Source organism: Eptesicus fuscus, chromosome 23 (assembly GCF_027574615.1).
Source record: "Eptesicus fuscus isolate TK198812 chromosome 23, DD_ASM_mEF_20220401, whole genome shotgun sequence".
Lineage (NCBI taxonomy): Eukaryota > Metazoa > Chordata > Mammalia > Chiroptera > Vespertilionidae > Eptesicus > Eptesicus fuscus.
This window is the reverse complement of record NC_072495.1, coordinates 13300401-13323310: the sequence shown is the minus strand read 5'-3', so window position 1 is coordinate 13323310 and position 22910 is coordinate 13300401. Positions and strand designations below refer to the sequence as shown.

The 22910-nt window shown below is 56.2% G+C and overlaps 1 protein-coding gene across 4 annotated transcripts in view; it reads left to right on the top strand.

Moving 5' to 3' along the window:
• The window catches only part of GNB1L (G protein subunit beta 1 like), a 50799-nt gene extending 30115 nt beyond the window's left edge, over positions 1 to 20684 (top strand). For all 4 annotated transcript variants that reach the window (XM_054712818.1, XM_008142604.3, XM_054712817.1 and 1 more), the window contains 4 exons: positions 700 to 862; positions 5021 to 5119; positions 7900 to 8115; positions 20133 to 20684. In XM_054712818.1, coding sequence (XP_054568793.1) covers positions 700 to 862; positions 5021 to 5119; positions 7900 to 8115; positions 20133 to 20384 — 730 coding nt within the window. In that variant the 3' untranslated portion in view covers positions 20385 to 20684. The remainder of the gene's footprint in view (positions 1 to 699; positions 863 to 5020; positions 5120 to 7899; positions 8116 to 20132) is intronic.
• Positions 20685 to 22910: the final 2226 nt, after the last annotated feature.

Genomic DNA, 22910 nt, shown 5'->3' with positions numbered 1-22910 from the left:
GCACCTACAGGTAGAACGTTCGAGCACATTGGGCTGCTTGGGAGCACCAGGCTGCACTCGTCCCCGTGCAGTGAGTGCCCCACCCCCACTGCCACCTGGGCCAAGGAGCTGTGGGTGTGGCTGTCCCTGTGTGCGGATCATCTGGGGTGATGGGCGTCAGGCCAGGACAGAATGTGTGCAGCGTTAGCAATTAGGTGGCGGGTGAAGGAGGTGTGGGAGGCCTTCCTGCTGTTCTCACAACTGTTCTGTGAGTTCGAAACAAATTCAGAATAAAAAGCTACTTGAAAACAGGCCTGTCCTTGCTTACGGCATGGCTGCCATCTTGACCGTGAGTCAGATGCCCTCCGTGTGTGAGCATGTCTCTCCTGCGTTAGGCTCTGGCTCGTCCTTGTGTTAAGGACACTGCCACGTCTGTCTCCCTCACAGTCCAGCAGAGCCCAGTGTCAGCCCGTTCCTTAAGAGAGCCGCGTGATTCTTAGTCCCCCAAACCCTCAGGCGTGAACAGCAGTCTGGACACAGACTCCTCTGAACGCCAGGGCTCCCCAGCCGATGATCTGGTGGTAGCTGAGGTGCCCTCTGGCAAGGCCCCTGCCTTCCTTCGGCCTCAGGTTGGCCACAGCACGCCGGCATTTGTCCAGGCGGGACGTGCAGACGGCTCACCTGGGAGGCTCATGGCCTGTCTCTCCTTGGTTTTGGCAGTCAGGGCCGAGACCTGAAGCTGTGCCTGTGGGACCTGGCGGAGGGCAGGAACGCCGTGGTGGACTCCGTGGGCCTGGAGAGCGTGGGCTTCTGCAGGGGCTCCATCCTGGCCCGGGGTCAGCAGCGCTGGATGCTGGCTGTGCCCGGGAGAGGCAGCGACGAGGTGAGCACCAGCCTGCCCAGCCCCCTGTTCACGAGTCACTGGAGACTCAGTTTCCCTACGTGGGCATGGGCATCCTTAGCATTGGGTTGCAGGAACACTGCTCTCCACCGGACCCGGTGAGCTGTGGGAGGTCTGGGTCTGTCTGCTGGGTGCAGCTCCAGGGGCCTCGGGATGGGCCTTCGTCTGGTCACCGGGGAGATGTTCCTGGTGGTGAAAGTCAGGAAGGAGGCCCACAGGGTGACTGGTGTCTCTGGGAGGACCAGGCGCCCAGCACGCTGCAGATGGACGAGTGGCAAGGCCTGAGGCATTCAGGAGTCCTGGGGAGACCACTCAGACAGGTCCTCAGAGGACTTAGGAACAGGCATGTGTGCAGGGAAGTCCCCAGCAGTCCGGCAGGAGGTGGTGGAAGGCAGACCAAGGCCCTGGTGAAGTGGCAGTGGGCCTGGGAGCCAGGGCAGCAGGGGAGGGGCAGCCTTTTGGGGAGCAGAACCGGACCCTGGTGTGAGAGGCCTCGGGTAGGGTTGGGTCTGGGGGTAAGGGCTGGCACTGGGTGGTGACTGCAGTGTAGAGGGACACCGGTGATTAGGGGAGCGTCAGAGGATGGGGCGGGAGGGTGGGGTGGGTGTGACAGAGCCTCAGAGGTCACTGTCAGATGGGCTCATGCCAGAGCGGCCAGCAGTGGTTGGTGGTGGCAAGGACTGCACAGTGGTGTCCACAGCCCGGGGACAGAACAGGCAGAGTCCCCCACGGGAAGCAGCGCCCAGCACGTGGGGCAGGTATCGGGAAGCCTGGGAGAGGGGGAGGGTGTGGCTGTGAGGGAGCTGAAGGGAAATGGGGAGGAAACCCAGGAGCGGTGATTGGATGGAGGAGAGGTGGGGTCCCGCCTCCTCGGGTGGAGCGGGTCATGGGGAGGGAGGGGGAGCCTCTGCCTACCGCCCACTCCCGTGTTCTCCCAGGGAGTCTGCTCGGCTGGCAGCGCTGGGCAGGGACCTGCGGCCTGTGCACACGGGAGGCTTGGCCCCCGCCCAAGAAGAGCCGTTTGTCTTCAAGCAGGTTCAGTTCATAAATAATGAGATAGGAACAGGCATTTATTTGTTCATGATGGCATTTAAATCACCAATTAGGAGCTACATACACTTTTCTTGCCAATTTGCCAAAAACCTGTTAAAAGTTTTATTAATGTGAAAAGAGAGAGGTGTGTTTCCTTCGGGAGGGCAGGAGCCGGGCAGCCAGCCTTCCCCCTGCGTGCACACGCAGGGACGGCCCAGGGCCGAGCCAGCTCCCACCGGGGCCAGGGTGCTGTGTGCTGGCTTCCACCTCGGCCACCCCGGGACTTCTGGCTGCTCTCATCCCTCCTCCTGCCCTCACCCTCCACCCCCCACCCTCCTCTCCCAGGCCTGGTCCCTAAGACCACTCATGCCTTCTGCTTGAAGCTGTTTTAACCCACCTCCTGGCTCCCAGCTCTGGCAGCATCTGTGTTTTTCAGGAGCCGCCAGTCCTGGGACCTCGTGCGCTCATCCTGGGAAAATGGTTATTTTCCATGTTCCCACCTGGAATCTGCCTGGACTAGGCCCTGGAAAAGCATCGCTGGCCTGTGCCCAGACAATGCCGGGGGAGGATGTACTCCTGCCCCACTTGGCCGTCTGGGTGGCCACGCTTGCTCAAACCAACATTTTTCCTTCTGGAAATAAAAGTTGCGGTTGGGTGCCAGATGGAAAGCTCTCCAGTGTCTGCAGGAGGCTCTGGGCACAGGCCCCTGGGCTGCCCTGGTCCTTGGGCCACGGCTCCTTGTTCTCCTTTCCCCGCGCTCCCTCCCACGGCACCCAGCTCAGGCCTCAGGGCTGCCACATTCCCCCGAGCCCTTCCCCTCCTTACCAGAGCAGACTTGCTGGGTGACTCCTGAGTCCATATGGGTCTTCCTGAGCCCGAAGACCAGGATGGGCCATCCCTCATTGACTGTGGACCTGTGTGCCCAGCCATCCAAGGTGTGGACTGTGCAGACCGTGTCCAGGGACATCTGCTTCCTCCGACATTCCTCTCCCTGTGGCTTCTCCTCCCCCTCCAGCCACTCAGCATCTTGAAACCAGCCTGTCCTCCTGATTTGGTGACAAAAGGAACAAACCTCATTTTAAGAAACCTGAGTAATTCAGGAAATAGAACAGTGCACGGAGTAGGAAATCACGTGTCCTGCCCCCAGCAGCGTGGTCAGTGTCTCTCCAGGCCATCCCTCACCTTACAGTGCGGGCCGGCTCACTGGGACGCTATAGCAGTGAAGGGGGCCCTGCCATTCGGCCACAGCCTGCTGCTTTGCACTGTACGGTGTTGGGGTGCGCAAGGCGTGGGGACTGAGCAGAGCGTCTCTCTCCGCCTTGGGTGAGCCATCCTGGCCGGGTGCTCTGCCTGCCTCTGTTGCCGGGGATGAGTCTGTCCCTGAGTTGGTATCACTCACTACAGAGACAGGAGGACTCCAAGAGCCCTCTCTACTTTTCTGCATTTTTGTGTGTTTTTTAATTTCTGGTTCACACCTGTTGCACTGGGTCTTGGTTGTCGCACATCTTCTTTCTTATATTTCTTTTCATTTTGCTGGAGCTTCTCCTCGGGCATCTGGGCTGCTCCAGGGTCCTTTTTCTGGCCACCCTTCATTTCATGACCGTAACACAGTTCATGTCACTTCTGTTCTTTTCCGGCTCCTTCGTGGGCAGTGAGGGCCGATCCACCTGGTGTAGAGCCTGTGTGTCTGCGTGTGTGAGTGCGTGTGGGTTTGTGTGCGTGTTCACACCCGGCAGGGGCCCCAGGACTCACCCTTCCTACCAGTGCTGGGGCTAGGACGCTTTGCAGGCTTCCATTGAGAGCTCTGCCCAGAGCACACCCACAGCCCCAGCTTGTGGACGTGCCACCCGAGCATAGAGGCAGGCATGGGGTGCATTGCAGGGCCTCGAAGCTGACAGGACCAGGCCACGACACCCTCGGGCATGGCACCAGCACACATGTGGCAGAACTGGAACTCAGACCCGGGACTTAACTCTGGGGCTCGGGCCCTTCTCCCGTGTGTGTTAGCGAGAGCTCAGCCGTGCTTGCACAACTCGAGTTCAGCCTGGTTCGCCCCGCTGGCGGTTCTGTGTTCTGGGCCTCAGACAGTAGGCCAGCTGTCCCCTCAGCGTCCTCGCCTCCTCTGAACTCAGACTCCTGTCTGCAAACCAGAGCATGCCTCCGTGTGGGCGAGGGGTGACGTGCGGCTCCACAGTGGCTGCCCATGGTTGCTATGGTGTTGGTGGAGCTGCTCTCACCAGGGCATGGGGAGCTAAGGGCTGGCCGAACCCCCAAACATGGAGCAGTGGACCTGCATCTCATGGGATCCCCTCTCCTCTTCTGAGCCCTGCAGGAGTGGCACCCTTATCCCTGCTTGGCAGATGAGGGAGCTGAGGCAGGAGGGGTGCAGATGTCTGAGAGCCCAGTTCCAGTCTATGGGGCTCCAGCTCCTGAGCCTGCTCCTTTGACTTGGGCTGTCCCCTGCCGACAATGCGGGACCCAACCTGGCCCAGCTCAGTGGACAGGCCCGGGTCTGAGCTGTCTGTGCGGGGCAGCGAGGCACGTCTGCCAGCCTAGGCGACACAAATACAGCCACGACACCCAGGGTCAAGGCACGGGCACCGGGCCAGGCTCTACACAGAGCTTCCCCTGGTGCACGTTGTGGTTATTTCCTAGGCCGGGTAGAGGGTCCCCACGTGGTCCCTGTGCCAGTCTGTACCATTTGATATGCTGAGAGCGCAGTCATTCCCGTAAAGCCCACAGCAGGAAAGGGAAGCAGGCAGAGGCCAGGAGAGTGGGCGCGCCAAGCAGTGCTTGGTGAGCCAGGCCTCCTGCTCAGCAAGGAGGTAAAACTGGGGAGAGGCCGGAGGCTGCCCTGGGCAGAATGCTACGCGAGGGACGTGCCCACGGTCCCTCAGGAATGACGCCACGCACGTTGTTTCACAAGGCTCGTACGTAGCACTCGAGCCCACGAGCCTGTGCGGCCTAATTAGGCTGGGCTCCCAGGTTCCTACTGGGAGCAGACAGAAACTCGCAGCAGTCTTAGCTAATCGCCTTAAAAGTCTCTTGTTTGTATAGAACAGACTCGACTTGGCGCCGGCCCAAATCAACTTGTTTTCTTACTGTCAGATTCAGATTCTGGAGATGCCATCCAAGACGTCAGTGTGCACCCTGAAGCCAGAGGCAGATGCCAAGCCAGGCATGCCCATGTGCCTGGAGCTGTGGCAGGTAAGGCCCAGTGCACGCCAGCCACGCCCTGTCAGCCACGCCCGCCGGGCCGTGAATCATGCCCCATTCAGGATTCGGTTTGTCGTCAAACCAACAGGGCAATTAGCCCCTCGGGAGAACTGTGCACACCACTTCCACCACAGCCTCCATCCCGGGCAGCCCCTGCTGCCCTCCTGCTGCTTCGAGGGATGCTCCTGCACACTGCCACACGGCTTCTGCTATCCCCTGCAGGCTGGGCTGCGGGTAGGGGGCACCCCCTGCCAGTGCAGTGAGGAGGGACAGCTGGGTCAGCTGAGCTGGCCCCCACCCAGGGAGGATCCCCTTATCTCTCCCCACCCCCGCTCCCCTCTCCTGGACCTGCCCACCTTCACCAGAGGCCCTGACTTTCCTTGATGCACAGTCCCCCAAAGGTCAGAGGTCAGCACTGGCTCCCCGTAAGCGTACCCATGCCTTGGCTCACCGTGTTCGGCACAGCAAAGCAAATGGATGGTGTGTTCACTTAGAAGGAATCCCGGGTGGCGTCTTGGCCGTTGCAGAGACTGTGGGAAGCAGGTCACTGAGCAGTGTCCATCTCAGGAGTGCTGCTCAGGCCATTTCCTCAGCTGCTCTCAGTTCCCCAGCACCTTCTGAGGGCCGCCCCGTGCCCGCCCAGGATCAGGAGCTGGCAGTTCCTGCCGCGTGCCTCAATGCCTGTTGGAACTCTTCCTGAGAGTTAGACCGATGGGCTCAGGCAGCTTGGAGACGATTGCATGACCAATAGGATTCATGGGGACAGGCAGCCCCAGAGACCCTGCCCCGAGCCGTTGGCCCCTCTCAGGACCAGGAAGATTCCCTGGCCTTTCTAGCAGTTGGTTTCCTCCTGCAGTTTCTTAACCAATGACTTTCCAGTTGGAATTCCGGATCCCGGGTGAGGAGGTGAGTGAGGCTCCAAGGCTCGCTCGTCTGGGTGACAAAGCTCGTGGCGCCAGCAGGTTTGCGGCAGACGCTTGGTGGGAAATACCCCCGAGGCCATGATGCTGCGGGCGTGGTGTGGCGCTCACAGGCCCCGGGCAGGGCGTCAGGGGCTACATCCGCTCACACTCCACTCCCTGGAAATGCTGTCATTGCGTAATCATGTAAAAATTCCAGCAGAAAAATGTGTAGAAATGGGATGTACTAACTTGTTAAGGTAATTAATATAGTTGACAGAAGGACAAATCACGTTTTTGTTAGTTGATATGGATCCAACACAAAAGAAAACTCTATGTTAATCTTAAATGTCCCTTTTTTTCTCTCCAAACATGAAGGCCCAGGCTCCACTTTATTAAGCCTGAAGTGGCATTTTTTTCTGAAGTTTTCAGATGTAGTCTCGTTTTATTCCTCAAGGAGGCTGACCTGCGTTGTTATGGTGATTATCACATAAAATGTCAGAATCAAGAGTCAAGCCTCATGCAGAGTTAGTCACACCCCCTTCAGAGCAATGGGCCCCACCCGAGCCGGGGGCTCCCCACAGGACCTCGAGGTGCCGTGGACAGGGCCTGCCTGCTGGGGTCCCTCCGGGCCAGGGGTCGCGGAGCAAATCCTCACAGTAACTCCAGGTTCTCACCCCATGGAGGTCAGCTTGGCACTGTGGGTGTGGCCCCCAAAAGCCTATGGCCATTGGAGCACTGTCCTACCGGCGGTCTGTCACTGGGGGGCCCACAGGAACCTTGCATGCTGGGAAAGGAGCTGGAGAGGCCTGCAGGGCAGGTGGGGGTAGAGGCTGGAGCTCAGCATTTGGCCCCCTTGGCAACTGCGGGGTGAGCCCCTGCAGGCCAGTCTGCCCTGCTCTGGCTGCCCTGTCAGTCTGTAGCCCCTGAACTCGTTGAGGTGCTCAGAACCCAGAGGCACAGGTGACCCAGGAGGCAGTCTCGCTGACCAGCCCCCCTTTCTCACCGTTCCCCATCAGGGCTGAAGGCCAGGCCGGGTCAGAGCTGGAGGGGATGTGCTCAGTGATTTCTCACACTCACGTGGGGCCATCCCCAGGCCCTTCGGTGGGGACTGCTGAGACAAGTGCAGAGATAAGGCATGGGACAGAGGAGTCCCGGAAGCAACCTGGGCACCTGTCCTGGAGGCGCTTCCTGTTGGTAGTGTCTGGGGACTGGGCACCAAGGCTGGTGTTGCCACTCTCGGTGCCAGGGTGACTTGGAGTCCTGCACTGCTCCCTGGAGTCGATGCAGAGGCGAGATAAACGAGGCGTCTGCCCAGGGTGCGGGCCCTCTGACCTGTGCCCTCATTTATCACAATAGCTCAGCGCCGCCGCGGCTCACCCAGCCTCGGGATTGGGGGGGCTTCCGCAGCGACGTTGACAAAGCACAGAAAGTTCATTTTTCATTGACAAAGAGCTCACAATTTTCTTTGGTTGGTGGTTGTAGACAGGTGACTGGCCCCGCCAAAGGGTGGTTGGGAGTCTCAGGCCTGCGGAAGGGACCCTGTGATCCTGGCAGGACCTGGGCTGGCAAGCAGCGGCACAGCAGAGTTAGGTGGGGGCGTGCTAAGCTCTGTGCCCTCCAGTGCCGGTCCCTGGGGTGCCCCAATACCAGCCCGTGCAGGTCCTGTACCAATGGCATCATCCATCGGGACGGGAATGGGGGGGGTGTGTGGAGCCTCCGTACTGTCACTGCCGTGTGAAGACCATGGGAAACGGCTCCTCTGCTGGGCCGCCCCCAGGAAGGCAGGAGAGACAGCCCATTTCTAGAGTCCCCTGTCCCCAAAACGCACCAGGACCCCTCAGAAGCTGACTGCTGTTCTGTTCCCCGCAGACTGACTCCAGCCCCCGCCCGTGCCTCCTGGCCGGCTATGAGGACGGATCGGTGGCCCTGTGGGATGTCTCCGAGCGGAAGGTGTGCAGCCGAATCGCCTGCCATACAGAGCCCGTCATGGGCCTTGACTTTGACTCCCAGAAGGCCAGGGGCGTCTCGGGCTCCGCGGAGAAGGCGCTGGCTGTCTGGAGCCTGGATGAGCAGCAGGCCCTGCAGGTCAGTGCGCCAGACCCGAGGTGTCATTTATCCTGCTCTGCACTAACAGTCTGATAGGCTGAAACAATATTTAGGCATGAAGAGGAGTTGTTGCAGATCGCTGGCTAATTAATCACTCCGAGGCGGGGTGCAGGCGGGCCTGTCTGTGGGGCCAGCGCAGGAAGAAGGGGGCGTGGGCGTTTGTGAACCGTTCACATGGTTTGGGTTTCTCTCAGACCTTGGGTTAATAGCAGTCACGTCTTGTCCATCTAGAGAAAAGGCATGTAGAGTCCAGGAGTAAGTACGCCAGCCCATTTGCAAAAACTCAGAGGAATTTGGTCAGTAAGGAACTGATTAATCAAAAAACAAAAATAGCCCGATGTGGAGAAATCCACGGAGTCACGCCCGGGTGGCGGTCTGCAAGCCGGCCCCAGGGAGGCCGTTCCTCACGGGCAGCGGGGAAGGGGTGTGAGGCCTCAGGGTGGAGTGGGGAGTTGCTGAAAGCCTTCCCCTAATGTCCCAGTAACCCTCGTAACGTCCCAGCGGACTTTTCCATCCAGCCCGCCTTGCGGAGCACCTGGGGGCCACGTCTGGGCTGTGCCTGGTGCTCCACATGGGTTGGCCTAGCCCTGTTTGGGATGGGAGGGATGGAGTTTGGGGGTGGGAGTCCTCCTACCCAGGCCTCACTCTGGTGCAGGTCCCAGGAGCTACAGGCCATGGGGGAGGAGATGCTGCTGGGTGTGTCCTGTACCTCCCGGCCCCCAGAGGGTCACCTAGGTGCACACTGGCTTCTGGGGGTGGGCGAGGAGCCCCCATTGGCCAGGGAGTCTTGGACTTGACCATAGCCAGCAAGTAGAAGCTTCTCAGAAGGGCAGCTCTGTGACCCAGGTCTGGGGGGAGCAGGACTCCAGGTGGTGGCAGTAGCAGCAGCAGCCCAACTCCTGACCTCACTGGGCTTTCATCACTGGAGTGCTGGAGAGCAGGGCCTGGGCTTCCTCGGCCAGGCTGTGGTCCAGGCTTCCCACCAGAGATGGGAGGGCAGAGACGAGGTGTCTCTCGGGGCCCCTCTCCAGGTGGGGAGCCTTGCCCAGCAGCCTACCAAGCCTGCCTCATACTTGCCCAGACCGGACCCCCACAGCAAGGGGAAGAGGCACGCCTGGGCCCCTCAGGCACATGGGTGGGGTGGGGGAGGGGTGGCCCCAGGTGAAAATCAGAACACACTGTGGCACCCAGCAGGCATCACCACACTCTGGCTGTAACCTGGGGGTGTGATATTGTCACCAGGTCACCCCAAGAGGAACAGAGCGAGGACAGCCAGGACAGGAGGGGGTGTCCAAGAGAGCAGTGACGCAAAGGTCTGAGGATAGACACTGAGGTCAGGCAGAGTGAGACTGGGAGGTGCCCTCCCATGTTACAGCTGAGGGGGCCACTGGCATCCCAACAAGAATAGTCCTGCTGGAGAACCAAGGTTAGAACCAGAGCAGGTGGTGGGTGGCAGCGGGGATAGGGCCATGCCAACTGCCCAGGTGTGAGGCTGCCCCGGACTCTGCAGGGATCTGAGGGTCTGTCTCGAGCTCTGTGGGTCATGAGGAGCAGCGGTCAGAGCCCAGCACGACAGGAGGAGGGGTCACATGTCATGTTTGGGGACAGGGCACATGTTCATACTTCTTTGGCATCACTCCTCCCAATGTCCAACCATCCCTCCATCCTTCTGTCATCCCAGGGAGCCACAAGGCCCTGAAGGAAGGGGGTCAGACAGGCCTCCCAGTGGGGCCAGGCCAGGCACTGGGGGCTGAGCTTCGAGTGCCTTCATCCTGGAGGAGGGCCCTTGTGGACCTGCCGGGGGTGGGAGTGAAGGTCATAGCGATGGCGGCCATCTTTAGAAGGGAGCGGAGCCACTCCGGTGCTACATCTCCATGTGCTGGGTCCTCAGCAGTTGAGTCAGCCTTGCTGAGGACTGAGCCCTCCGCCCTCCATGGGCAGCAGGGTTCTCCCTCACACCCTCCCCTCCGGCTCCTCGAGCCTTGTAGAGACCCACTCACTGTGGAGTCCAGTGCTCCACCCCACTGCGCCTTGAACTTCATCAGCCTGACTTCTCCAAGATCTCAAGACTCAGGCAGCTTCCCTGAGGACCCTGCCCAGGCTGCAGCGCTCCCGGGTCCTGGGTCCCGGGAATGGGCCCTCCTGGCTCAGATCTGCCTGGTCTCTCCTGGCTCCCTCGAGAAACAGCTGCTGGAACTTAAGACTTAAATTTATGGGGCATGTTGTAGTCCAGAGATGAACTTTTACTGTACTGATGAATTGAAAAGTTAAAGCAGAGGGCATTATTAATGAATTGGAAAGTTCTAGCAGACGGTGAGCAGGCTCTGCAGGATGGCTGTAGTTGGCGTGATGGCGGTGCCTGGGCCGGGGCCTCGCTCAGCTGGGGAGGGCTCCTCCCGCTGAGCACGCCACCTCACCCAGGGACAACTGGGCATCATCTTCAAAGTTAGTTCGGCCCGGAGGCCCTGGAGACTTTCGGGCTGTGCAGGCCTCTGAGGAGGAAGCATCTGGGGGTCCCCAGGCCCTCATCATCCACAGGCGTCCTTGCCCCAGGGCCCTTGGTGCACTGTGCCCGGCCCTGCGGTGAGCACTGTGATGTGGCTGCCCACTGGCCCACAAGCCACGTGGGCACAGATGTGCCTCACCTTTCGGCCTGCTGCTGAAGTCTCTAATGAGCCCAAATCAATCTCTCCCAGGCGGGCGCTGGGCGCGGAGACGCAGATGAGGTTTCCCGCAGCAGAGCGTGGGTAATGGGAACCAGATGGCGGCCGCGCCGCGTGCACATTCCTGGCACCTGAGGTCATGCGCTGCAAGAGCCACTGGTGGCCAGGGATCCTTCCCAGAGGGGCCTGGTCCAGGACAGGTTTGGCCAGGGCTGGGGTAGTGGCCAGGAGTCCTCAGTCACCTGCATCAGGATCCTGCAGCCTTGAGGACGCGCTGTGACGCCAGGCTGCTCACCTGCCTTCCCAAGGTGGCTTTCCAGGGCGCCACCAGGAGCTCCGGCCTCTGTCGTCAGACACAGGTGGTGCACAGACCTGCTCCTTCCTCCCACACTTGGGGCAGGGCCCACGGCCTTGAAGCAGGGGCTGATTTACGGCCAGCAATATTTTTAGGCCTTTAAATAATAATGAGCCCCCCCCCCCCCCCAGCCAGCCAGGACTGGGAAGCAGACTAACCACACTCCCCCCTCACTGTGCCTGAGGCTGGCCAGGTGTCCCTGCTGCGTGGCCACTGCCCTCCCTCTCCTGGGCCCTGCAGGGGCTTCTCTCCAAAGTGTTGGCAGCAGGGCGTGTGGGGCAGGTTCGGGGGCGCCCACAGGACCCTGACGGAGCATGTTCCTCCTGACTTTATAACTGGAGAAAAGAGCTGTGGCACCACCCGGCCTGTTGTACGCATCTCAGGAACACGGAGGGAAAGGGCTCTAGCCATGTTCACCATGAACACCCGACAGGACTCCTCTTCCTGAGAACACACCCAGCACGGGGACAGCGCTCTCCCCGTGTAGGTCCCCATGAAACTTCATTGACTTCTCATTGCTGCTGGAGAGCTGTGAGCCGCAGGCCTCAGCCTCGCTGCTGCTGCTGCTGCGCTTCCAGGAGGAGCTGCGAGGGTGGCAGGTGGGAGTCTCATAGCTGACCCCTGGGCAGCACTGGGTACCTCAGCCCCTGCCAGGGGGCGATGCTGCCGTGGGGGTGTGAGAACGCTGGTGGCCGGGGGGCGAAGTTCACAGGAGAGAAGGGTGGGGGACCGTGGTGGTCAGCCTCTCATGCCTGTTCCAGCTGCCAGCTCTCTGTCCATGGGACTCAGGAGGGGCTCGGGCAGATACGCCTCCACACACGGGCACACGCGTGGAATTGTCTTCTCACACCGCCATGGCCCTGCCCCAGCGTGTGCCCATCTTGGCAGCCTGTGTGTGGAGCCGGGAGTGCAGGACATGCTGAGTGGAAGCAGGAGCCACCGCAGGCGTCCTGGCCATGCCGCTGGTGGGATGGGAGAGCCGCATTGGCTGTGTGGTTTGCAAATCTTCATTATCGGGCTAGGTTCTCTCCCACTCCTGGCGGGGAGGGACTCTGGATCATGAGGCCTTGTTGGGCCATCAGATTCATGGCTTTTCTTCTCAGATCTGATAATCTAGTGAATTCTATTGTTCGGTTTCTGATAACATTGCAACAATTGCACAGCGCTAAAATAACCCGCTACATAGCCTGTCCTCTGAGGGGCTCAGTTGGAGTTGTTCAGGGCCGTCTGTCAGTAGACTGAGCTGGGCCCCTCTTCCTGTCTCCTCAGCTGCTTATTGTGTCGGGGTGCCAGGAGCCCCAGAATCAGGAGGCAGGCATCCCCTCCTCTACTGGTCTCTGGACACGTTGACAGGGGCCTGTTTCTGGAGTGGCTGTGGGTCAGTCCTTGCCTGTTCCTGGGGGCAGGCGAGTTCCCCGTAGGGAAGGTCTGATTTTCTTCTGGGACTAATTTAGGTGTCTTGATTTTTTGGGTTAGTTTTGTTTTCCTATAGGCATAAAAGTCCTCAAGGTATTTTCGTATTGACTTTTTCGTAGGCGTTGGTAAGGACTGAGTAAATTTCTGCTGTATTTGCAGGAATGTCCCTTTATTATTCCTGATCAGCCTTGTCTTTGTTGATCTTTCTTTTTCTCTTCCAGCATTTCTGCTCTGCTCTTCCCCTGCCTCCCTCCCGTGCTCCCTGGGCTCGCGCTGTGGCTGACTGAGCTGGGTGCATGACGCATTCATTCCCGGCCTTTTCTCAAGGCAGCTGAAGTCTGCGTCCCACATTGTACGATGTCGCCGTCTTCATCACCACTCACTCTGGGCGGACCTGATTTTTATTTGTTCTCTGACTGCTGAGCTGATTAGAGTGTTTTTATGTTTCCAAATGTTTGATTTTTTTCCCCCCAGTTATTTTTTATTTTTCATTTTCTCGTTTAATTCCATTGTGGTCGGAGAAGAAGGTCTGAATGATATCAGCTCTTTGAAATGTGGAGGCCAGTCCAGCCTCATGAGTGCTCCACATGTGCTTGGGAGGGAAGTGCTTCTCCCTGCGAGACGCACGGCTGTACCTGTGCGCACTGGGTCCGAGTGGCACCCCCCGTGCCTGTGACCCGCGGGCCTGGAAAGGGTCGGGTGGAGCCTCCAGCTGCTGCACATCTTGCTAACCTTTCCTGTGTCCTGTGCATTTTGCTTTCTGCTTTTCGAAGTCGGCTTACGGACATACAAGTTCAGAATGCTAACCTTCATGGGGAATTGAACCTTTTCTTTTTTTAAATGTTTTTATTGATTTTAGAGAGAGGGAGAGGGAGAGAGAGATAGAAACATCAGTGATGAGAGAGAATCGTTGATCGGCTGCCTCCTGCACGCCCCACACTGGGGATCAATCCCGCAACCCCTGCATGTGCCCTGACCGGGAATCGAACCGTGACCTCCTGGTTCATACATAGGTCGACGCTCAACCACTGAGCCACGCCGGCCGGGCTGAACCTTCCCTTTAGTCACCCTTGTTATCTCTGGAAAGGATTTTTACCTAAAGGCCAAATTTGCCAACTGTTAACATGGCTCAGGCCATGAGTTTCTTCTGATTATACATCCTTTTATAGCTTTTACCTTTTTAATCCTTTCGCCTTCCCCCTTCCTCCAGATGTCCTGTCTCACGCAGATTGCATCTCCTCGTTACCATTTTGTGCCATGAGTGTTGCCCACATTTTTCTTCGCAAGCCCTCCTTTCTAGAAATTGAGGGGCTGTCCTCAGGAGTCCTTTAGCGGGAACCCCTGAGTGCGAGACGCATGTTGACGGTGCCCACAGTTGTAGGTGCCCCCGTTGCCCCTCCACCGGGCCACGGAGGAGTCGGCTTCCAGTCTCGCCACCAGCCTCTGCGGGTCTGTCCCACGCATTTTGATTTATGGTGTCTTCATTTTTATTCAGTTGAAAATTCTTTCTATTTTCCCTTGTGATTTCTTCTTTGATCCAGTGGTTCCTTAGAAGTATATTATTTAATTTCCAAATATTTGTTGAATTTGTGGATATCTTTAATCTCGGTTAATTCTGCTGTCAGTGAAGGTGCCCTGTGCAATGTCAGGATGCAGATATTTATTGAGGCTTGTGTTTTGGCCCAGCACATGGTGTATCTTGGTGAAAGCGCATGTGTTCTGCAGTTGTTGGGCGGAGTGTTCTGTCAGCCCGACGTAGGTCGGGGTGCTCGGTAGTGCTGTTCAGGCCTTCAGGATCCTTGCCCATCTTTTTGTCTAGTTTTCTACCGGGTCCTGCGTGAGGGCTCACCGTCTCCGGGTACGGATCCCGCCGGATGGCCATTTTATGAAATGTCCTCCGTGTCTCTTGTAACATCCTTTGTGCTCAAGTCGGCTTTGTTTGATACTAGAACTGTGGCATGAGCTTTCTTCTGTTTCCTCTTTGCACGATAACATCTCTTATATTAAAAAAAAACAATCTTTATTGTTGAAAGTATTACATATGTTCCCCCTTTCCCCCCATTGACCTCTTCTAGCCCACCTCCACCCCCAACCTTCACCAACATCTCTCTTACTTTTAACCTGTCTTGATCTCTTTGTATTTAAAGCATCTTTTGTAGTCTTGCTTTTGGACCCTTTGTGACAATCCCTGTCTTTTAATTGGGGCATTTAGTCTGTTTGCACTTATTATAGTTAGTGATGTGTCTGGCATTAAGTCTACCCTCTTGGTATGTTTTTCACTTGCCACCTCTGTTTTTGACCTTCTTTTACTCCTTTCCCCCTTCTTGTGTATTAATCAGGTATTTGTTTTTTAGCATTCCACTTCATTCCCTCTCCTGGCTTCTTCACTGTACAGCTCTTGTCTACTTGGTGTTATCACACTGCCTGTCCTGTGTCACAGCCCTGTGCCCACCCTCCCATGCTTTCTGCTGTGCTGTTGTATATTTCACTTTCACACTCACTGTAAACTCCACCTTACAATGTTACTGGTTTTGTGTTAAAACATTAGTTGTGTCCTAGCCGGTTTAGCTCAATGGGTAGAGCGTCAGCCTGAGGACTGAGGGGTCCAGGGTTCAACTGTAGTCAAGGGCACATGCCCAGGTTGTGGACTTGATCCCCAGCAGGGGGCGTGCAGGAGGCAGCCGATCCATGATTCTTATCATTTATGTTTCTATCTCTCTCTCCTCCCCCTTCCTCTCTGAAAGCAATAAAAAAAATTTTTTTAATCAGTTGTTATTTCTTAAAAATCACAGGAAATAAAAACATATTATTACAAAAGTTTCATTTTTTAACATTGTAGGTTTCAGATGTCATAATCTCTTTTTTTTTTAATCAACTTTATTGAGATGTGCTTTCCATACAACAGAAGTACATAGTTGGAAGAGTTTTTGTTTTTTTAAATATATTTTTATTATTGATTTCAGAGAGGAAGGGAGAGGGAGAGAGAGATAGAAACATCAATAATGAGAGAGAATCATTGATTGGCTGCCTCCTGCACGCCCCCCACTGGGGACTGAGCCTGAAACCTGGGCATATGCCCTGACTGGGAATCGAACTGGTGACCTCTTGGTTCCTGGGTCGATGCTCAACCGCTGAGCTACACCTGGCTGGGCAGATGTCATAATCTCTTGAATGCCGGCGCCTCACCCAGCCCCGGTGAACTGCCCCCGGAAGCCCAGAGAGCCCCTTGGCTCCTGGGTGAACCCCATGTAGGGCCATCCCAATGTGGTTGTCTGCAACCGATTTTAATAGAAAAATAAATCAGATCCTTGTCCCCTGGGGACAAATGTGATGGGTGTGTTAATTTCATTAACAAGAATGCAGCCAACCAGAAAAATGAATAAAATCAGCTTTATGCAGCTTAAACACTGACATTTGAAACAAATCATTATTGCATTAGCTGTCACACTGGTAACTCTAGAATCTAAGGGAAAAATATATTATGGATGTTTTTATAAACCTTTGCAAATGCGCTGATAAAATAATTTATGATCATTTGAAAACATGGTTGGGTCCTGGTATATTTGCTCTCTAAATAAGGCTACCCTATTACCCCTGGCACATTTTACACCCCTGTGCCATTCCCAACCCTAACCCCATCTTTCACGATGGAGACAGCGGAGGCTCTTGTATTTATTTATTTACTTATTTATTTTTAATTTCTTAAATACATTTTTATTGATTTCAGAAAGGAAGAGAGAGAGATAGAAACATCAATGATGAGAAAGAATAATCGATTGGCTGCCTCCTGCACGCCCCCTCTTGGGGATCAAGCCCACACCCGGGCATGTGCCCTTGACCAGAATCGAACCCGGGACCCCTCAGTCCGCAGGCTGATGCTCTATCCACTGAGCCAAACTGGCTAGGGCTGGAGGCTCTCTTTAAACAAACCTGATGAGCATGGGGTCACTTCTTCATTCTGGCCTGACCCTGCCCTTGAGGTGGAAGACTTGGTGCAGTGACAGACTCATCTGAAATGTGCGTCTGGTCAGAGGCTGGTGCTGCCGAGCGCTGAGAGTCAGGTAGCATCAGTTTCCAACTTTATTTTCTCCTTTTATACTGTGTTGGCTATTCTGGGTGGTATATATATATATATATATATATATATATATATATATATCTTTAATTTCTCTGGTAATAGTTCCTATCTGTTCATTCACCAAGACAGTTCTTTTTTTTGTGTGTGTGTGTGTGTGTAATTATATAATGCATTTCCTTTCATGTTTTCTTTAAAAACGTATTTAAATAGTTGTTTTAAAATCTCTGTCTGATATGTTCAACATCTGTGCCATTCTGGGTCAGTTTCTATAAACTGCTTTTTTCCCCCCTTGACTATGGGTCAGAATATATTTCTGCTTCTTTGCATGTCTAATAATGTTTTGTTTGTTTGCTGGACATTGTAAATAATATGGGATAGAGACTCTGGATGCTATTCTTTCATTTTGAAGAGTGTTCACTTTTGTTCTCGCAGGCAGTTCAGTCACTGGCTGTTCACCTTGAACTTGTGTGGGTTTGGTTTTGTGCTCGTTAGGGCAGGTCTGTGGGAAGCCCAGAGTCATTCCCAGGTTCCTCTAATGTGGTGGGACCCACTTCCAAACTCGTAGGGCCTGGTTTCCAGCTTCGTCACAGTAAGTCTGGAGTGGGCCCTGCCCGAAGGTGTAATCCTCATTCTTGAAGCCAGGCCATGTGGCATCTCAGTGAGTATTAGGTTGTCATGCAGTCTTTGCACTCGCGTCCCGGCTGGACCTGAGATCGCTGTTGGTCTCTTGTATCTGTAATGTTTAACCCTGTAGCAGCCACTGTCTGGTAAACGTGGGGTGGTACCCTGAGCATGCAGCCTCACACAGAATTCCTGGGACCACACACGCCCTTCAGTCCCTCCACCAGCCCTCTCTATGCCGCTACCATGCCCCAGCTTTCAGCTGCTCCAGCTGCCCCACACTCTGACCCCTGCCTTTCAACTTCACAAAGCTGCTGGGCTCCACCTGGACCCGTGGCTGGGACATTCCCTGGGCAGAGAGCTGCTGGGGCATGTGGGAGATTTATCTCATTAGCTGCCCTTCCGTCCTGTTGTCCGGTATCTGTTCATAGTTGCTTAGTATATTTTGTCCAGTTTGATGGTTGTTTACAGCAAGAGGATGGGTCTGGTACCAGTTACTCTATCATAGCCACTTTCCTATTATTCTTGCTTAAGATAAAACTGTTCATTTGTTGATCGATATTCATAGCTCTTTATTATGACTTGTACCTTTATCATTGTTAAGTATGGTACATAGTCTGACTCAATGCTTTTCGCTCTCAATTCAGCCTTTCTTAATAAGATTGGACCCCTGTTTCTCTTGTCTGTAATCTCCTAGTATATCTTTGCCAATCATTGTGTTGGCATCTCTCTCATACGTAGCACAGATTTGTATTTAACTTTGGATTCCAATCATAAATCTGTTTTTTAATCCTTTGTGGAGAAATACAAGGGCAAATGCTAGGAAACAAAGGTACCTAAAGTCTGGGGTGGTGGGGCAGAGGAAATAATGTTTTGTCATTATTTACGGAGTATCAGATAATCTCTCAAATAAGAGGTTGACTAGTGTATCTTTTCCCCAAATGACAAAAGATGGGCAAATCGGTAAACTTAGCATCCCATCTCTCTTGCTACCCTCCCATATTTCTGTTAGTTACATAACCGGTTCTATAGCCATAATCCCCATATTGTTTTAGACCTAATCCTACAGGTAAGTCGATTCCGTGTTCTCTGCCAGGCCATTTGCTGCAGTTCTCCAGTTCTCTTAGGAGACTGGGGTTAATCTCCTAGTCCTTCAGGAAGAGCTTATGGGAGCATATAACTTTGAGTTCTTACATGTTCAAAAATGCTTGTCTATTGTTTTTATACTTGAGCGACAGTTTGGCTGGATATAAAATTCTTGGGCCCTGCCTCCTCCACAGCCTCTGCAGGCATCACTCTGCCGTCTGCTGGCACGGATGTGGCCTGGAACGTTCTGAGGACAGCCTAACCCTTACCCTCATAAACTGACTTGCTCTGTTTGCCTGACTACCAAAGGGACTTTTTAGCTATTATGTCCAATGATTTGACTAGACATATCTTAACGCTGACTATTCTCTTTGTCCCCTTTCATTTTGCTCACTTTGTACCATTCCTGCCTTCACTGTCTTGTTACGAGGCTCCGGGTCTCCGTCTGCTATTTGCGATTCCCCTTCATGTCTCTGCATTTTCCTTCCCCCTCTTCCTGCGCTCTGCCAGTGCGTCGCCTCCTCTCTTGCGCTGCTTTGGGTTTTTGTTTGATAGAGGTAACTGCTTCATGAAGTTTTGTTTGTGAATTTAAGGCTGAAATGCTTGCTGACATTTTCTATTGGCTTCCAAGGAATGTTGCCATTTCTTTTTCTGCATTTCTTTCCTTCATTTCCCTGTGTTATCTTTGAAGAAAGGAGTGATTCTCATCTAGGTCACTGTGGCCCCATTGGGAGGTGAATCAGGAGAAAAGGGGGTGCTGGTGTGGGGTGGCAAGGTGACTTCTGGGCAGCGAGAGCTCGTGATACACAGAGCGCGGCCAAACACAGGAGCAGTGGAAGGAGGTGGCCGAGTGGGGTGGTGACAGTGACGGCCAGGTGCCTCTGTCATTTAGTGTCGGGGGGACAGAGGTGCCAGGTGCCCTGCAGAGCTCAGCACAGTCCTGTGTAACCAAGAGCAGCGTGACCTCGGGCAGCGCCGGATGGAGGAGGCAGCTGTCGGGGACGGGTCATCACCGGGCACTGAGGAGTATGGGGGTGTCAGCCCTCATGGTGGCTCCACACAAACGGATGTGCCTGCGCAGCTCCTTGTTTGTGCCAGCATCGCCTTCTTCTGGGACCCAGGCTGGGGACGAAGGCTTTCCCGCGGCCTTCGCCATGCCCTGCAGCCTGTGGTCAGTGTTGTCCTCCATTCGCCTCGCCCACATGCTGCTCGTTCCCACTCTTGGCGGCCTTCAACCCCTCTCGCCTTTTGAGGTTTCACTTACTCTCGGTTTTGCTGAAGGTGGACTTGGCGTTGGTTGTACTCCTGGTGCTTTGGGCGGGTGTGAGGTTTCTCCAGAGGGAGAAATGCCGGCTTCGTGTTGCCGTCAAGCTGGAAATGTTGCCGCTCACCTGGACACTGGGTGCAGTGGTGAGGGGCCCCACGATCCGGCCCACTGAGGTTTTTCCTGAGGGCCTGATGGGAGGGACTCGGAGCCCCCAAATTCCTAGCAGACCTCGTGCAGGGGGCTTGTGCCGGGGGCAGCTCTGTGGGGCCTCGGGACTCTCTGAGGGAAGGTCCCGAAGTCCTCCCTCATAACCCCAGGGTTTGGCTAAGGGCAGGGGTCAGGCCGCTTCCCTCGGCCGGCCTGCTCCCGGGAGGAAGGGGTAAGTTTGCGAGCAGCCCACGTTTCCATCCTGCTCAGCTGCTGGCCGGGGTGGGCGGGATGTTCGCGATGGGAGCCTCTGTGACGGGTCTCAGAAGCCCCCTAACGACTCTGCCTCTCTCGATGCTGTAGGTGCGCGGGACTCATGAACTCACCAATGCTGGGATCTCTGACGTCAAGATCCGGCCTGACCGGAAGATCCTGGCCACTGCGGGCTGGGACCATCGGGTTCGCGTGTTTCACTGGCGGACGATGAAGCCACTGGCCGTGCTGGCCTTCCACAGCGCTGTTGTCCACTGCGTGGCCTTCGCTGCAGATGGCCTGCTGGCCGCGGGGTCCAAGGATCATCGCATCAGCATCTGGTCGCTCTACCCACGCTCATGACTTTCCCACTCCCTGTTCCGGACACACAGAGGACAGGGAGGTGCGCCCACACTTAGGCCTGACCCAGGCATGTGGAAGCCGTGCTCAGGCCCCTGCGGACAGCAAGTCACCACTTCTCCTCCTCCGGTCTCAAGAAGAGCTTGGTCCGTGGAGTCCTCGCTTTTTGCACGCGGCTGTTTCCTCCTGTGAAATAGGGCATCTGTGCAGCCGTGACTCTGCAGTTTACAGGGTAACTGGGCAGACACCTGGGCATGCGTCACCTGGGTAAGAGGCCATGGGGTGCTTTACAGTAAAATTAAAGTTGCAGGCTCGAGGTACGAATTCTCCAAGGCAACCCCCTGCCCCCCCTCCCCCGCTCCCCGCAGGGTCAGAGCCAAGACCCTCCACTGGGCTGATGGTCAGCCTGTATCCAACATTGGACACTGAGTGTGGTCCCCAGGACCTGCCGACTCCACATGGCGCCTCACCCCAAGGACAGCCGGGAGCTCTGACGCACAGTCCGAGGCCAGGACAGTAGAAGGAAGTGACTGACGAAGGAGGCCAGGCAGAAAGAGGGCGCTGAGGGGGGCGGCGAAGGCAGCTGGGCAGAGAGACCGCAGCTGGGGCAGGATTAGTGAGAGGAAGGGTGAAACCAAGGGTGGCTCAGGCCCATGTCCGGGGCGGCTTTGGGGCGGGAAGCACAGCAGCACATGGTGACAGGCCAGGCCCCCAGCAGCCAAGGCACAGCCCTAGCCTGCACCACACACCCAGGGCAACTGGGAATTAGCAGCCAAATCAGGCATTGCACCCAGAGCCTCCTCACATATGTGGCCGGGCCCCACGTCAGGGCGTCTTCTCTTAAAGCTGAATCATTGATAGGGAAGAAGTACGATCCTTCAGATGGGGTAGGAGCTACGGCAGATCCCGGCGAAGCCGGCGGTCTCAGACCCCTTTGTTCTGCCGGATTCTTTGCCAGGAGAGCCCCCTTTGGGCCCTCCCTGAGGCGGTCAGCCCTCCTTTACCTGAAGCACCTAGAATGGCCTCCCATAGGCAGGGGCCTTGCGGGACACTCAGGGTCCTCAGCCCGCCCCACTTTGCTTATAACCAGACTCAGGCCCAGCAGGCCCCAAGGGTGAGGAGCAAAGTGTGACCCGTGAGGAGGTGGCTCTGCTCCAGGAGAGCTGCGTGGTCCTCCCAGCTCTGCAGGCGGAGATCTGGAGCGCACGTGTGGGGCCCAGGTGGCAGGAATATGAGATGCATCAGGCGAGTCCACTGAACAGGTCCACTGGCAGGATCTGCGCTGGAGCCGCAGCGCCGGGAATTAGAAAGGCCTGAGGTCTCGTGGGTCGTTTGAAACATGGACCACAGGCAGGCACATAAGTGGGACTGAAAGGCCAGACCGCCTGGGGTGCGCAGAGGGGGGATCTGAGGGCTTAGGGAGATTAGGGTGTTTAGGCGACTTACCAAGTGAGACCTGCTCACCCACTGCGGGAGGGGGCGCGCCTGTCCCACGACTGTGGGGACCACATCAGTGAGGGCCTGGGCCCCTTGAAGGACTGCATCGCCCTTCTCCACAGGTCAGAAGCTCCAGTGGGAGCTGCTGCCACAGAGCAGGGACCTCTAAACGCGGGGGGTTCCCGGGGTGGCAGGGCTATTGGTGGCGCTCAGGTGCTAAAGGCAGGGTGGGCATGGCTGCATGGTGCCTGGTGGGGGAGCAGCCCCAGTCAGCAATCTGACGCGCAAAGGGGCAGGCACGGCTGGTGATCGTGGTCCCTGGAAGTGAATGGAGGGTCAGCCAGCTGAAGTCTGACTTGGTCCATGTGAGCAGAAGGGTCGTTTCTAGGAAAGGACATCGGACCTGGGCTACCAAAACAGAGGCCCGGCCGCTCGATCACAGACCCAGGCCCCTTGAGGAAAGACCCCACTGCACTCCGCCCAGCCTCCCCCAGGGCCTCTGGCCACTGCCCAGGAGCTGAGCATCGTCCTGGAAGGCAGTCCTGGTCCTGAGCTATGGATCTCCCAGTGCAGGGACTGGCCTCCACGCTGGCCCTGTTGGACAGAGGCGCTGCGGGAGACCTGGCACCTTAGGGAGGGACCACACAGGCCCCGAGTGTCCTGTAGCCAGGTCACTGGGATGCTGGGGACACTTCAGAGGGATTTCCACAGCAGGAATGTCAGTGAGGAGTAGCTGTTTGGGCTGCAGTGTGAGCCTCATGAGACGTGAGGGAAGCTGCCGGGTGAGCCGTGCCCTGGGGGCTCGTCCAGGGAGCTGCCAGGTCAGGGACGATGGAGGGTGACCTCACCAAGCCACAGCCTGGCCACGGCTCCCGCAGGAGGCCACACGCTGGGGCAGCAGCCAGAGTCGGCGAGCCACTTTAGAACATCCATCATCTGCCTCATCTCTGCAGAGGCTCCGCCGGCCACACGGCGAAGGCAGCAGGGAGCCAGGTTGTGTGTTCATTTCAGCACGAACCTCTTGCTGGTCCTGCCCATGGCCGGGCTCACGAGTCTCGCACACCTCCCTGACCTCCGGCAAAGCTTCCACGC